The sequence below is a fragment of the Dermacentor albipictus genome, chromosome 7 (assembly GCF_038994185.2).
Source record: "Dermacentor albipictus isolate Rhodes 1998 colony chromosome 7, USDA_Dalb.pri_finalv2, whole genome shotgun sequence".
In the NCBI taxonomy this organism is placed as follows: domain Eukaryota; kingdom Metazoa; phylum Arthropoda; class Arachnida; order Ixodida; family Ixodidae; genus Dermacentor; species Dermacentor albipictus.
In genome coordinates, this window is record NC_091827.1 from 20,908,069 (window position 1) to 20,924,127 (window position 16,059).

The 16,059-nt window shown below is 44.4% G+C and overlaps 1 protein-coding gene and 1 long non-coding RNA gene across 7 annotated transcripts in view; one reads left to right on the top strand and one right to left on the bottom strand.

Annotated features, from left to right (window-relative positions):
• Positions 1-658: 658 nt before the first annotated feature.
• Positions 659-6,374, bottom strand: LOC139047736 (uncharacterized). The gene is made up of 3 exons (XR_011507339.1): positions 5,841-6,374; positions 5,689-5,757; positions 659-5,048 (listed from the first exon to the last, which is right to left on the bottom strand). It is a non-coding gene; the product is annotated as an uncharacterized lncRNA (long non-coding RNA).
• A 94-nt stretch (positions 6,375-6,468) lies between these two features.
• The window catches only part of LOC139047735 (protein sprint-like), a 42,133-nt gene continuing 32,542 nt past the window's right edge, over positions 6,469-16,059 (top strand). Inside the window, exons 1-4 of one of the 6 annotated variants that reach the window (XM_070521750.1) lie at positions 6,469-6,666; positions 9,932-10,037; positions 11,320-11,381; positions 14,379-14,519. In XM_070521750.1, the coding sequence (XP_070377851.1) occupies positions 10,007-10,037; positions 11,320-11,381; positions 14,379-14,519 (234 nt within the window). In that variant the 5' untranslated portion in view covers positions 6,469-6,666; positions 9,932-10,006. The other 5 variants (XM_070521748.1, XM_070521746.1, XM_070521752.1 and 2 more) reach the window with 5 other exon arrangements.

A 16,059-nucleotide genomic window follows, 5' to 3' on the forward strand; every position in this document is an offset into this window, starting at 1 on the left:
CAGTCTTTTCAGACAGGGATAAAGACACTGCTTCTTCCGGTGCAGAGTGCATGTGGCCCCGGACATCTAAGACCTGTTATTGCTGTTTCGTGCAGCTAGAAGCTACTTGTCTCCCTAAAAAGGTTGCAAGGTGCTAGGAACCCCGCACCTATTTATTAGGCTAGAGTACCGTTTGTTATTGGAATTAACCGGACTAATCGCTTTAACCAAGAGCAGCCATGCACCACCGTCCACCGAATCTAGAAAGAGCTTTCAATTTTAACAAAACTTTCACAAAACGCACACAATTACAGCAAAATCCCGAGAAAACTGGACACCCTAAATTCCCCCTTTATGTCCTTTATATATTCTGTGTGGTACCAAGCTAGCATCAAGACCACATTCTGAAATGAAATTACAGCAATGCGCATGTAAACTAACAATGGTGTTAGCCGAGGCTGCTTCTTGGAACATGCACAACAGGGAATGGAGCACGCAGCAACACCACCATGAAAAATGTTTATTACATCTTTTCACGAGGTTCTTGGTTACACAATAATGTGAACATGATCATTACTTTTCTCAGCAGGTGATAATGAACGCCACAATGATCTGCTATAAACAAACTTACATTGATGAATTACATCTGCAACAAGTATCCCCGACACATACACTGATGCAAGTAAGAAACAAAGGAAAGGCACTTTATTAAAAACCTCAATTGTGCAGCTTCCCAAAATCTTTTACAAGCACACGCACATTAAGGTTGTGCTGACGAGAGAAGCTTTGCAGAGGGACTCTTACATCAGGAGCCCATGGAGTCACAACATAAATGTCACTGGCATTTTCCGAGGACTGTTGAGTGCTAGGGACATTGCTTCCTGTGCTGTCTAATATTCTTGCTGCTGATATGGACTGCCGATTGCCTCTGAGTAAAGTGAAAGTGCTTTTTAAAGGTAGATGCTTCTTGGTTGAGTGAGCAAGAGCCTGAGCATTGTTCATTAGGCCCCCACCACAGGTATCGCACACAGCATACGTACAATGTTTCACAACCAGGTGATTGAAGAAGCTCGTTCTTGACTGAAACTTCAAGCAACACTTGCGACATTTGTAGATACTGTCTGTCTGCTGCAAACCAGATGTAAGAGTGGTCATGTTGACCTGGCTTGCAGATTGAGAAGACTTGTGAGGAACACCAGAAGCTGGCACAGAATATCGGTGAGTGGCCTGAGTCAAGATATTGGAGATTGCTCTAGCAATGACGGCTGCGTTTGCATTAAGCCTCTGAGCACCTATGTGGAAATTGACCTTATGAATGTGTAGCACATGTTCTGATGAAGCCAGGAAATTGCACTGGCTGCACAAATACTGCTCTTTCTTCAGTGACCATGGAGTGAGGCGAGGGACACTCTTTGGAGGACGCACCAGAGATATGCACCATCTCTGTTCACAATCCTCTTCCTTTGGTTTTCCTGTCCCCTCGACACTTTTGTTGGTTGGGCTGTGCAGGTCTTTCCTTTTAGGAACAACCAATTTGGCTGCCTTGCCAGGGTGCGCAATCTTGGAGTGCTCACGAATGCACATGGAGTTTGGTCCCCTATAACTACACAAACCGCAAGCAAACAAACGTGAATTGCTCTTTGGCACAGTATGTATGTCACTGCAGGAAGGATTCCTGGTACTGCTGGAGACGGGACTATGCTGCTCCTTAGAATGCCATGCAATGACATCGGCGCTGTAGGAGCTGAACTGGCAACTAGCGCATGTATTGCGCTGGCTCATGTGGACCATCAAGTGAATAGCACGTTCATTTTGTATTGAAGCTTCAAACGAACATCCCTTCCATGGACACTGTTGTGAAGACGATTTTCCCAACAGCTCTTGCGCTTTTTTTGTTGCCATATCAATTAAACAGTCTACCTTTGTCTCCTTACTCTCAAATCTTACTTCTTTCGTTGAGTATTGTCCCACTACACTGTGTGTCCTACGCTGGTGCTGTTCGACTTCTTCTTGGCTAACGAAACACTCGTCACATATAGTACAGTGGTACGGGTAGTACTTCAGATGTGTATACAGATGAAGTCTTAGTTCCTCGGCACTTAGGAATCGCTCTGGACAGTGGACACACTGATATGGCTTCTCAACTACGATACAGCGAGCTTCTTGTTGACTGACGAATTGTGTCACCCAGGACTCGAAATCTTCATTTTCACAAGTAGTAAACACTGGGCACTTTTCAGGATGGCTGGATGAAAAGTGCTCTTTCAAGCGGGTTCTGTTAGAGGTGGAATAACTGCAGGTATCGCACTGGATAGGCATGTATTGAAACTCGCAATACATGTGCTCCTGAAGATCATCCTTGTTCAGGAATGTTGCATTACAGAATGGGCAGGAGAGGCAGCTTTCTTTGGCAATAGATGCACAGTACTTTTTCAACATGAGTTCCAAGGTCTCTGAAATTTTAAGGTTAATCTGGTGGGCTGCAACACAATGGTTTGCAAGATCAGCCAAGGTCACAACATGGTCTGGGCAGAAAGGGCAGGTTTTCTTGGCTGGGGCTAGTGGCAATGAGCGGCATGCCACGGTCGTGTCCAGACGAGCAGCAGATGAACTAATGCCCAGCTCGGCAAGTTCCGGTGCTGAGCTGGCCCCACTTGCACGCTGTTCTGCAAATCCTTGAAACGTCTTCACGCACATTTCAAACTCTTCAACTTGCTGGCTAGTGCGGCAGATAAGTCTTAGGGGACTATCAGGGTGGTGTTCACAAAGGTGCTTCAGCATTCTCTTGCATGTGGGCTCAGAATGGTGGCAGATGCCACACTGCACCACATCCATGTCGTGAGTGACGCAGTGCTGCACTAGTGCCCGTGGGCTACTAGCAGACGAATCACAAATAGAACAGGTGTACTCTCCGACTTTAGGATGGGAATCCCTAAGGTGCCATTCGAACACCTCGGGATTAAAACTTTTGAAGTCACAATTTGGGGCACTACACCAGTAATGTGTCAGGCTGACACGCTGCGTAGGGACATCGGCAAGTGCAGCATGCCACACAGGGTTCGTACACATAAACAGCAGCAGCGGCTCCTCCCCTGCATGTGCCCACTGGTGGTGCAGCTGAACGTGAATGGGTAGCACTGACCTATAAAGACAGTGCCCACACTGGAAAACCATATGCCGGTGACTGCCTTCCATGTGTTGCACGAGCACAGATATAGCATCAAATGTTTTGCCACAGTAGATGCAAACGAGGTCTCCCATTTCTTTCAGGCTGTGTGACGCAAGATGGTTGGAGAAATCGCTTGCCTGATTGGCTGTGTACCTGCACTGTCCGACTGTGCATTTAAAAAAAGAAAGCAAGCAATCTGAACCTACTAGGTCCGGCCTTAGCAGCCAGTGTGACTCCTTTCCAGCTGGAACTTCGTCGAAAGGTGGTGTTTTTTCACGTGCTGTGGCATCGTCATCGGCAGCAACACAGCTCGCGGTCAAATCACAAGCTTTTTCTCCACTTAATGAATCGCGTTCCTGGATGAAGTTGGAGCTTTTACTACACTGCTGTACACTACACGGCTCCTCTGGTCCTGCAGCTGTATGTGTGCGTATGTGGCAAACAATATGATCCCTAAGTTCTTTTCGTGTGGGAAATTTTCTATCACAAAGTTCACAACTATGACTAAATGGCTTGACATGAGCGAGCATGATGTGCCTTTCCAAGGTCTTTTGGTCAACTGGTCCAAAATCGCACTCACACTTCACAAGCACATCATCACTGCTAACAGTGGGATCAGCATTTGACGCAGCCGGCATGCACGACTCTTGTTTTTCTGAAATTAAATGCATGGGCAATCTGTCTGTTGAAGAGGGCACTGAACAAGACTTGAGAACACTGTCCTTGAGGGTTGAGTGCAGTAACGCCATCTGTCTGTCTCTGCGTGCGGTATCGGACTCACTATACACTGCTGAGGTCCGACTTTGTGAAGCACTGGCACTGTTCTGTACGTATGGCACCATGGCTTCTTCTTTAATCACCACAGTGTTGCTGTTTGACACATTTCTTGAAGCAATGCGGTTGATGTTGTATGCAAAGGAGGGAGGCTTGTGAACATGAAGCTCGCTCCATGTTCTTAATGATGCAGGAAGGTGCGAGCCAAAATTTGATTCATGCTTCTGGCCTGAAGCAATCATTTGAGCCACAGGTGAAGCAGGTTTGCTTGGAATATCTAAGGCAGTCCGAGACGAAGCTGAATTCATACTGGGAGCATGTGTATTGCCTGTGACCAACACTGTTCCAGAGCCCCCAGGTACGAGCACCAACTTTGTTTTTCGTGTGTCTGCTTCTGCTTTGGAACCTCCCTCAGCTTCATCAGTGGCACCAGCTGACAAACCACCAGAACTTTGCAAAGCAGGCATCAGCAAGGATGTGCCTTTAGTTGCAATGTAATTACCTTTCATACCTTCCGAAATGGAGTCCAGAGTTTGAGTGCGTGTGGCTGACATAGCACCTGGCTGAGCGTGTGGGAATATTGATGCAGGTGCTCAGCTTGCCCCCCTTTCTTTCTCCAGTTAGAAGGAGCACTTTTTACCACCGCTTGCTTGCATAAACCTGTGTTGAGCACAACACACACTAACAGCAACTCCACCTAAACTGAATATGTGGTCCGCCCGAGTTCACCAACTTGTTATACCGCTGGCAAAGCCTTCTGTGATGTAAACAAATGGAATGCAATGGCTCCAAGATCATTCGCCCTGTTTAAGATCTGGCACAACCTGCTTCACATCTTCATCAACTAGTCTTGCTGCAGAGCGAACTTCAAAACCGCCCTTTTCTTTCAGGAGGCGCGTCTTTGAATACGTTGGCACACGCAATCGTTGAAACAGTTCAGTTTGAAGATTTCCTGCACAGAGGCTTCTTCCGACAGTTTCAAGTGGCAGCAGTCAACACTTCGTCCGCGCGAAGATTCCTTGCGCGCAACCGCAGCACTGTGAAAGTACGATCACGTCGCCAAGTGGTCATAACCGTACTGGAACTTCTTCAACTGTTGTTTTAGTAGTCATCCGGCCCACGGTCTCTGAAAAACAGACGGATGGCGTCAATGAACTGCGACTTCTGGCTAGCCCACGCACATCCTAGAGCACAATGCACTTGAAATATACAGGTATTCAGGTATTGATACACCACTTCACAAGGCGTTTCGAGAGATCCTGGCTAAATAAATTTATTGCCAAAAGCACGATCACAGAGAAGGGAGCTAAAGACGGGTCGAGCGCTTGTCCCGTCTTTTGACTTTCCCTCATTGGGATAGTGTTTTTGACGATAAATTCATCGTTATTTGACATATACCAACTGGCTAAACAGCAAGTACTGCTAGATCACGACTATACTAAGAATTTGCTTAGGTGGTTTCTGGTGCTGGCAAATCGGCACCGTTGTCTTACCATGTTCAAAAAGTATTTCAGGGCACCTTTAAGCGCGTAGGTACACGAAATATAGGCATCAATATCTCGACAGTGCTTGACCAACTACCGAATTTACTTACGCAGAGAAGGTTCTTGCTGTACTACAGAATCTGTAGCGCTTTGACGTGCTTAATGAGATCAGAACTATGCCAATCATGCTGACGACTAAGCTCAGCCACAGTACACTCATAGATCTATGGTACACTCCGATGCGCAGACCACCTATGCATAGAATAAAGAACCAACACATACGCATAGACATATGGCTCCACGGTCGCAACACAACTCCACTGCGGCAGCCGCCGACTGCTACATCTTTACCTACAGTGAACACGGAACCAGATTACTAATGCCGTTGCTAAATTACAGAATAAACTAGTCCCGACTACAACAGAGCTACATACCAAACACTTACTGCTTCAACCTGGAGAAAAATATATAATTAAGAAAACGGTTAAGAACAAGCCACAATAGGTGTTCTAAACATGGCGGCCGTGACGTGTTCTGGCCTTTTCTTTTTCTCCTATCTACACGAAAGCACGGCTTTCGAGATTTGTCACTGCGTAGCTGGCCCCGAAGGAGTGCAATTTGGAATATCCAAAACACGATGGTCCCCACCGGTCACGACATGTTTTCAGATGAATTAATTTGAACCCCACCTGGTAGTCAAAATTAATCCGGAGTCTACGCCGTGATTCATAATCAGATGGTGGTCTTGGCGCGTAAAACCCCATAATTTAATTTTCCTTTAATTTGCTTTCAGCGCCTACAGTCAGGGCGGCTATCTGCATTAAAATAAAATCACGGCCTTCAAGATTGGCTTTTGTCACTCCGAGCCGTCATAACCTCCGATAGCCTCCGAGCGTGAAAAACAAAAAGAAAACAAAACAAAAACATGGTTAAAATCGCTCCGATAAGCCGCCGCTGCCGTGGCAGCTGTACCATGGCTGGTACCGCCGCTGGAGATGCGATAACTTGTGTTTAGTGCCTGCAATCGCTTTTGGGGCGCATAGCCTGCTGTGCTTCCGGAACAAAAAAGCACGGCGTTCGAGATTAGCTTCCGTTACTCCGAAGGTAGTGCGCCTACAAAGCTGATTCAAAGAATAACGGACGTGGAGAAATATACATGAACAGAGGATTTCACTTTCAACTGCGAATGAGCCAGGAAGAGGGTAGCTCTACGGGCTACTTGGCGCTATATACTCAATTCCTTTGCGTACGCTGATTCAAGTACGTACGCAACGTGCCTAGGGCAACGTTGGGTGGATAGTTTCGCTTCGCCCTTCGAGTGCGAGATGTCAGCCTCATGACGTCACTGAGGCATTGCATGACGCATTTTTATACGCACCGCGAACACGAGGAGTTAAAATGGGAAATAGGTGAGGGCAGTAGGCGACTGTTGCAAGTGTGTTTAGGCCGTCCTAGCACAACTGGGTCGATGTTTCAGTAGTTTCAATGAGTGTTTACTGTATGCTCTCCGAAGCTCGGTCTTCATCGTTTGTGACAGTCGATTTTGCCGTTGGTGTTGTGCGTGCGTTTCGATCAGCCAACTTTATTTCAAGTGCAAACGCTGGTTTTAGCGTAGAATGTCGAAAGCGCTAACGAATCATTCGTTGAGGCCTGTGAATCGCAATCTGTAGGTGAGTTTTTCGTAATTTTACGGCTACGTCGTTTATGCCTTAAACTCATGTTTTGACTGTTTGTCACCGCTCAGTATGTCGAAACGTGAAATGCTCCGTTCGCTTTTTGTCACCGGATAGCTGTTCGGATGTCGCTCACCGCGCAGGTGCTGCGCATATTTTTTAGTGCAGGGAGTGTTTTCGTTGCTGTCATGCCGTCAGGCGGTGACAAAAATACGTGTCTCCTTCTCGCACCGCACTCTGAAAAGGCATCTGTGTCATGTTGGTCAAGCCCGCGGTCAAGCGCTTCCGTCGCTGGAACCGTCGCGGTCACTCGTGCGTCACACATAACTTCACAGCCGCGGCACGTTCGCCGCATAGTCGTGCTGCCTTTCTCAGCTTTTTAATAACCCGCACTGTCAATTTGTATGTGTGACCCTATCTCGCGTTAAAAAAGTATACGCGCTGTATCTGATTCTGCAGATGCATTTGTTTAGCTGACTGCGGTGCAGTACACTAGAACGTGCCTAGCGTCGCCTCGGGAAGCTCTACCATGCTCTACGTGTAGTGGCATACTCTTCGTCCTGCCATCATCTGTCCTTGAAAAGGATTATTCGAAAAGTTGCAATATTAAATTGTGTGAGGAAGTTGCTTCTCGTAAGGCTGCTTGAGTCTCATTTGTTATGCTGGAGTAAACTGTTGCAAGAATGGAGCACAAGCCATAATCACAGCAGCGTACAATTTAGCACAAACAGTGCATGGACATAGAGGAGGAACTAGCGCTAATTGCTAGTTGCGCTAAATTGAACGGTTTTGTTCAACAAGCCCAAATTACAACCTTGATTGGCATGACATCAGCACCAAAAGAATGAAGTTAATCAGCTGTTCATAAATGGCAGTGTTCACCTCGTGTAACAGCATACAGATACATGGCCCTGGTTCAGCGCTACTGCTGTTGAACCTATTGAACTTGCCACTACGTACTTGTGTCAACAAGTTTTAAATACGGCCTTTTTTGGCATCGCAGCAGCACCAACACAGTAGGGATAATGTTAATCAGCTGTTCATAAACACCAGTGTTTATCTCCTGCAGCATACAAATACTTTACCTTGGTAGGCATTCAATGATGCTGCCATCGGACCCATTGAACTTGCCACTGCTTACCTGTGTCAATAAGTTTAAATTACAACCTTTATTTGCATCACAGCAGTATTAGCATAAAAATAATAATGTTAATCAGCTGTTCACAAATATCAGTGTTTATCTTTGGTAACAGCATACAAACACTTTATATTTGTAGTCATTTCATTGCTGCTGTCATTGAAACCATTAAATTTGCCATAGCACACTTGTGTTGAAAAAATTGGTTATGTTTTTGTGCATTGTGGCAACATCTAGGGGAGTATAGAGTGCACACTACACATTCTCATGTGCCAGGGCTCAGAGCATTGCAATTCAGATGCATACGAACAGTCCAGTCTAAACTAGAACAAAAGTATGTTCTGGCAGCATTTAAGGGGAGCAGTGGGGTGTCCTTTCCAGTTTAGAAAACCCTCACAGAGTCGCATAGACTCCTAAGATTGTTTGTTTTTCTTGTGCTTGTCTTTGTCGTGCACCCATATGCATATTTCCATGCTGAGCAAATCCCTTCCTATATCAGGATGTTGCTTAAATTGACCACAGTATGAGGTAGAGTAGGATGGACACTAAAGCACTGTGGGCAAGGTAGCTTTGTACAGTATGGGTTGAGCGCAGTCTGACATTAGTAATATGTGCAGTAAGGAAAGAAAAAGAAAACAAGAAAAGGCAGAGTGGTTAACCAGACACGTCTAGTTTGCTTCCTTTCATGGTAAAAGGGGAGCAAGCAGAAAGTAGTAAAAGAGCAGGTAGCTCACATGCATGCTGGGAGACACTCCACGCCTGTAAGCGATCTATCAGGTCTTTTAATTTTTTAAATGTCATTAGAGCATGCATTGATTTCTGGCCGAAGACATGTGAGGCCATGCACCCAGAACCTTTGCCTGTGTGTGAGATTGGGCACCTTGTTGTTTATGTACCCGTAGTAGGCTGACATTGAAACCTCTAGCAAGGGCAGTGGCAGAGGATGTCTAATGGTTTAGTCACATCTGCAGCGGTCACAAACAGAGCAGCTATCCATTCCAGCGAAGAAAGAATATCCTGATGAGGAATAAATATGAATTTGTTATTGAATTTGTTAAGTTTATTGCCCTTCATTAAATTGCCATAATCCTTTCCACCTTAATTATTTGACTGAAACATGTGCGAACACTCTAATCCAGACTGTTGTACCTTCTTGGGACACATGATCTTTTTTGTGTGAATTTTCTCTAGGACCCCTTTCCTGTTCCAACGTTACAGCACTCATTCCTGCCAATGTTGACAATTTTATTGTAAAATGCCTGATTTTTATAGCCTGTTTACGATTGTACTAGAGACACCAATGATTTCATGATTGTTCACTTGCGTCCCGGGCAGAATTTATTTTAAAATATACCACAGTTGCTCAACAGTTTCCAAGGCCAGATTTCTCGAATATTCTTTATTGTAGCTGTAGCACCACCGATCCAGTCTATTGAACCAGTGTATAACAGCAACCAAACCTTTGGCTGCCATTGAGTTAAGATTTCATGGATATTTGCATTTGTGATGCAGATCATTTTATCCAAGAGTGCCTGTTCACAGTGTCTCTACAGAACAAATTACTGTAATAAACAATCAATATCTTTTGTATTAAAGCAATTTTTTAGTATTTCAAACATTTTTAAGTAATTCAGGTTGCAGCTCTGACCACAATTCCCATATATTCCCATATATTCCTGCGCCATGATTGTGTGTACACTTTTGTCTCTTGCAGGCTGTAAATGTGGACCAAAGGTGATGCTGCAAGGTCAGCTGTCTGACGCAGTGTCATCTGTGTGCACAAGTCACCATGGTCTCTCCCATGACACCAGTGTTCACAGGTACCAGTTTTGCATTGCATTGTTGAATAAGAGCTCAGTACGAAGTGGGAAAGCTATCAGCAACTCCAGATTGCTGTATGCGTGTGAATAGCTTTGACTACATAGTCTTTTTGCCAGCAGTGTTGTTTACTATAGTCACTGCCCGATGGCACTCAGTTCGTCTGCTTATGTAACTTGGTTGCATGCAGAAGTTCCAGGAGGTGCGCAACATAATTGGAGCATAGTAAGATTGAGCATTGTGTAATTATAATGGGAATGAATTACCTGGTTATAAACGTTGCTCGTTCGGAAAGTCTGCCAATTTTATAGAAATTTTTCATGCTGCAGTTCCATAGGGGTGTAACGGCACGAGGGTTTGAAGCTGGGCTATTTATAAAGGTCACCAGCATTACAATATAAGGCAGACAACACAAAAGGGCACTGGTGCCTATAAGATGCTTGGTCAGTTGGCAAGGAACCCGCCCCCCCCCCCCCCCCCTTTCTCTTTCTTTATTTATTTTATGGTAGCATTGTTGCTTTGTGTCATCCACCTTAACCCTTTCAGGCGCTTTGTGCAAATTTGTGCACACCAAGATAGTGCATCAACAGCAAAAACATTAATAAAAGCAACTATAATTAAGATGTGTTGCACACATCTTGAAAGCTCTTCTAACTGGAATTGTGCTGCAAGTTCAGTAAAATGGGCAAAATGCTTCAGTAAGGCTAGTGAGAAAGTAGCCGGGTGTCAATATGTCATTGTATGCAGCTGGTTCATTTCTTTCATTTTTTTCACAGTGTCTTGCAGTAGGCATTATCAAGTGTCTGGATAGGTGTTTTTCAAGCCCGCTGGACATGAAATAGTTGATGTTATAATATTTGATGTTCCTTTAGTGAGTTTTCACATGGAGTCCACATTGTGTAGACTTGACAAAACTCACTGAAGAATTGAAAATTCTTAATCTATTCTGCAAGGGTTAAACACTGCACAACTCCATATAAAGATCAGTTGATAGTGCATATGTCCTGCTCATACCGCTTGTCCTGATGTCTGCACTGTTTACCACATTGGGTAGAATGACTCCACTGCCATGGGCAGTGACCATCTCCTAAGCAGACCACAGACCTTTTTGAAAGGAGAGGAATAACGTCGTAGCTGTACAGAACATGGCGCAGTGCAGCGCATTGTTGCGGTGCTCTTGCCAAAAAAAGGGGGGGGGTGGCATTTGTGCAATCACAGCCAGGTGATGCGCAGAGCTGCAGGTTCAGCCAAGTACATTGCTTGCCCCTCAACCATTGTGTGTAGAGTCTCCGGAGGCTGTGGTCCCCCTGTACGAAGAGCCGCCCGGGAGCCCGCAGGAACGGAGGGTAGGGAGACGCCTCCACCGCCTATCCCACCGCGTGCCCCCGTGGTGCGGACTGGCAGCACGTATGCCTCTCACTGTGCTGCTCCTCTCTCCTCCTTCTCCAAGCCTCCTCCTCTCCCTCTTCAGGTATTGGGCTCACTCCTTCTTCCCCACACGCGCCCTCCCTTGCCTCAGCAAAGCATGACAGCATGTCACTTGGGAATCGTCTCACCTTGAACGCCCCACAGATCAGGCTGGTCTTGTGACAAGGCACCTTACTAATCTTTCGTATGACTGGCCTGCATGTTGTGCTTTTGCGGATTCACGTCGGCTGAGAACTGGAATGGCAAAGCAGAACCTTGTTATAACAGAAGTCACATCTGATGTGAAAATACCTTCGTTATACCCGATACGCACTATAAGCATATATTCATTGCATCCGAATACCGGTGGGATACATTTTAGATTGAAGTACTTCATTGTATCTGATTATTCGTCATATTTGTATTGATTATATTGAGATTTGCCTGTGGAACCAAACAGCGTGATGGTCACTGGCACCAAGAAAGGCCTCTTGGTGTCTAAAACGCAAAGTGGCAACATTAAGCAAGTGTCACAGCTTCAGTATTCTTGAATTTTTGCATATGTTCAGCATGAAACTGGGCACTAATAGCAAAGCTTGGCATTCTACTGACAGCACAGGCTCAAAGGAGGTTAAAAGCTAGTCAGCTCTCATGTCTAACAACACCCAATGTGTGTGCTTGGCAAACGTCTGCAATCCTGCTGATATTTATTTATCTTTATTTGATTTATTAAGGAATACCCCTAAAGGCCAATTGTATATTATCATGAATATTTTGTTTCCCAATTTGCTGTTCTGTCATATCTCAGTTGCCCATGGTACATGAATTTGATTGGATGAAACAAACAAACAAACAAACAAGCAAACAAACAAACTGAAAACAAATGTTGCTGTAAGAAACACAGTAGATTGCAACTGACAGAGCTGCTTAATTTGTATGCGAGGAGTCTCGTGATTCTGACTGCTCTCCAGGCGAGCTTCAGCAAATGCCAGATAATGCCAGATAACAACTATAATAACGCAGCAGTTGCCAAGAAACTGACCTTTGATTGTTGCATATCACAGCCAACCTATATGGCAGATGTGGTGCGAAGTAGTAGGGTCATCACTGTTACTGTTCGCATAAAATTGTTGTACTTATCACCCTGAAAAATTAAGAGAAAAAGAAAAGGCCAGCAGATTTTGTGTCTACTTGTAAGTCTCACATTCAAGTTTCAAGGAATAAATTTTGAGCTTTTTATTTAGCACCATTTGCACATACTAGAAAACTGTGCAACAACAATAAACAGACACTACAGTCGTGTAGAAATTTGGTTCTGCCACCATGTTTTCGTAGCGTTAGGTAGAAGGCAGAGAATAATGTTCATGCTTTGCGAGATGTAATTGTGAAAATTCTGTGAGAGTGTGCTTGCTGCAACTGTCATCTGTGGACTAATTGCACAATTTTCACGCCCAACATTGCCAGGCATTGGCATTTACGAAGTGGTGGAATAACACTTCGCATCACTTTTATCTGGCTAATCCCCACTAATCCACACTAATCCCCACTTTTCTTTCTGCCATGACCCTGGTAGCAAAACCCAATGCATTTGCAAGTAAGTTTCCCATGCTGCACATCATATGCTGAAATATTGGAAACTCTGCTGGGGTGTTTTGTAGTGGATCCACCATGTGATATTCATTGCATGAAAGTAATGAATAGCCGAACACGCATAGTGACTGCACGTCTGCCATTGTCCATCATGTTAGCTCGCATTTCTCACCCTTCATAATAAAAAAAATTGGAGTTCGTAAAAAAGCATTTCTGACCTGTGCATTCGTGGAAATGCGGTGAATCACATGTAGCAGCACAATTTTTCAAAGGGCTAGTTTTGTAGTTTTGGGAAAAGTGTTTTGTTCTAGTTTTGTATTGCACGGAAAAATTGGCTGCAGGCTGGCCTACAAAAATCATTGTAAATGTTGAAACCCAAATGGCGTCATAAAAATCACGTGAAGCGTGATCATTAAATGCGATTCCATGCTTGCCAGTGGTTGAAATATCTCAGCCTAAAGAGACCTGCAGGACTGACGGATTGAACCACGCTATAGCGCATTAGTCGGCACACTTCTGCACAGCTAGGCCATCGAGTGGTTTAGCTCGCTGTACGTTAAGCTGTCAAAGAATGGGGAAAATATTTTGTTGCCTTAGTTCAGAACACAACACAGTGCTTTCTCCAACTAATAAATAAGAATGATGTAAATTTGATATAACGATGCTTAAAGGGACACTAAAGCGAAACAATAAATCAGACTAATGAAGCATTGTTTGAAAATCCTGCAGGCAGTCATTTAAACAAAATACTTTGATTATTAGATGAGAAAATGAAGGTCCAAGTATCAGTATTCGAATTTCGCGCCGAAACCCCAGTGCCGGTACGTCAGCGTGACGTCAGGGATTCTAAAGTATGTTTTCGCATTTGGGCCGCATTGGCTGAATAAAGGTTCCCGAAACTTGCCATTTCTAATATTTGGTTCCTTTAGAACACAATGTAGTACATCTGTACCGCTATATATAATTAGTAGGCCCTAGAAGATGCCATCAAAATCCAAGACGTCACGGCCCCCAGGTACGGGAACTTAAGTAGGTGTCGCCACCCGTATTTCGTTCTTGCGCTTTTTCTGCCTTACCAAACGTCTCATCGTTGTAAGAGTGGTGTTTTTTGGTGTTTTAGAATGGTAATTTACTGATGCAGAAGAAATCATTTTTTACTTTAGTGTCCCTTTAACACATATTTAACTGATTCAATTCACTTCACGAGCAAATGGCTAGCAGTTTAGCGAGCGACTCCGGCGAGGAAATTCTCCTGACAGATTTTCACCTATCTGTTGATCTGAGTAGCATTTGTGCCTGTGCTGTGACCTGTGCCTAAAGAAATCTGGAAAAAAATAATTCCTCAGGGTTCTTCAGCCAGCAGTGCGGATGACGTGCACTGTTCCATGACCCTCCTGGAGCGTCTCATTCGAACCAGCAGTATCTGGTTTCTGCCAGACGTGGGGCGTACCGGTGCTGTGCACTATTTGCAAGGCAAGGAAGTCGGGGTAAGTGGCCATCGTGGTGCTGTCAGTATCGTTACCAGCTCTCCGAACATTTACACAAAGTTTACAAACTTGGGCTCATTCTACAATTTTAGGAAGGTTGCACCAAATCTTACAAAAAATTCTGCTCGTGAAAAAGTTTCCGGCGATGACCATACCCTTGAAGTCATCTTATAATGGTTAAAGGCTGCCAGAGGGGTACCTGCTTCGAGCCAGTCCATTAGGAGTTCCTAAAACAGACAAAATCAGCAACAGCAATATCACCGAAGAAGGTACTGTGTCTTAAAAACAATTAGTTGCTTGTCAGTTTTCCGCTGACCCAAGTTGGCTGTTGCTTTTGTGCTGCATCTAAAGGTAAATCATTATTAATAAAGTGTGTATGTATCCCTCGAAGGTTCTGTGCTCAAGGCAAATTTATAAAGGAAATGTGTGCTAGCCCTCCCTCCCTTTCACATGCACTTTCACCGGTGTCGTTTTGTGGGACGTTTACGAATTTAAATATTCGCAAGCTGGTAGTTATGCATTATGCGCGGGGCAATAACATCTGATGCACAGCGTACCACATGTCCTATTTTAGAGCTAACTGAATTTTTTAACATCTCACATATAGCACATATCCATTCATTGAACTGGACTACTTGAAGAGGTTGCGCATCACTTGCACCAGAAATAAAATTGTATAATTGGGAAATTAACACTCAAAGAGGTAGGCATAACTTGTACAAGAAATAAAAATGCATAATTTACAAATTAACAGTCTTATTATTCAGCTTTCCAACTGAGTATTCAAGCTATTAAACTGGGAAGGCATAGGAGTAAGGATCAACGGCGAATATCTCAGCAACCTTCGATTTGCAGATGACATTGTCCTGTTGAGCTACAGTGGAGATGAGTTACAATAAATGATTGAGGACCTTAACAGAGAGAATGTAAGAGTGGGGTTGAAGATTCATATGCAGAAGATAAAGATAATGAAGAATAGCTGGGCAAGGGAGCAAGAGGTCAGGATCACCAGTCAGCCTCTGGAGTCTGTGAAGGAGTACGTTTACCTAGGTCAATTACAAGGAACCATGATCATGGGAAGGAAATTTACAGAAGAATAAAAATGGGTTGGAGCAGATATAGCAGACATAGTCATCTTCTGACTGGAAGCTTACCATTATCATTGAAAAGGAAGGTTAGCAATCAGTGCATTTTACTGGTGCTGACATATGGGGCAGAAACTTGCAGGCTGACAAAGAAACTTGAGAAAAAGTTAAGGACCGTGCAAAGAGTGATGGAACGAAAAATGCTAGGCATAATGTTAAGAGACAGAAAGAGAGCGGTTTGGATCAGAGAGCAAATGGGTATAGCCAATATCCTAATTGGCACTAAGAGAAAAAAATGGAGCTGGGAAGGTCATGTAATGCATAGGTTAGATAACCATTGGACCGTTAGGGTTAGAGAATGGGTGCCAAGAGAAGGGAAGTGCAGTCGAGGATGGCCGAAGACTAGGTGGGGCAATGAAATTAGGAAATTAGCAGGCTCTAGTTGATGACTGCAC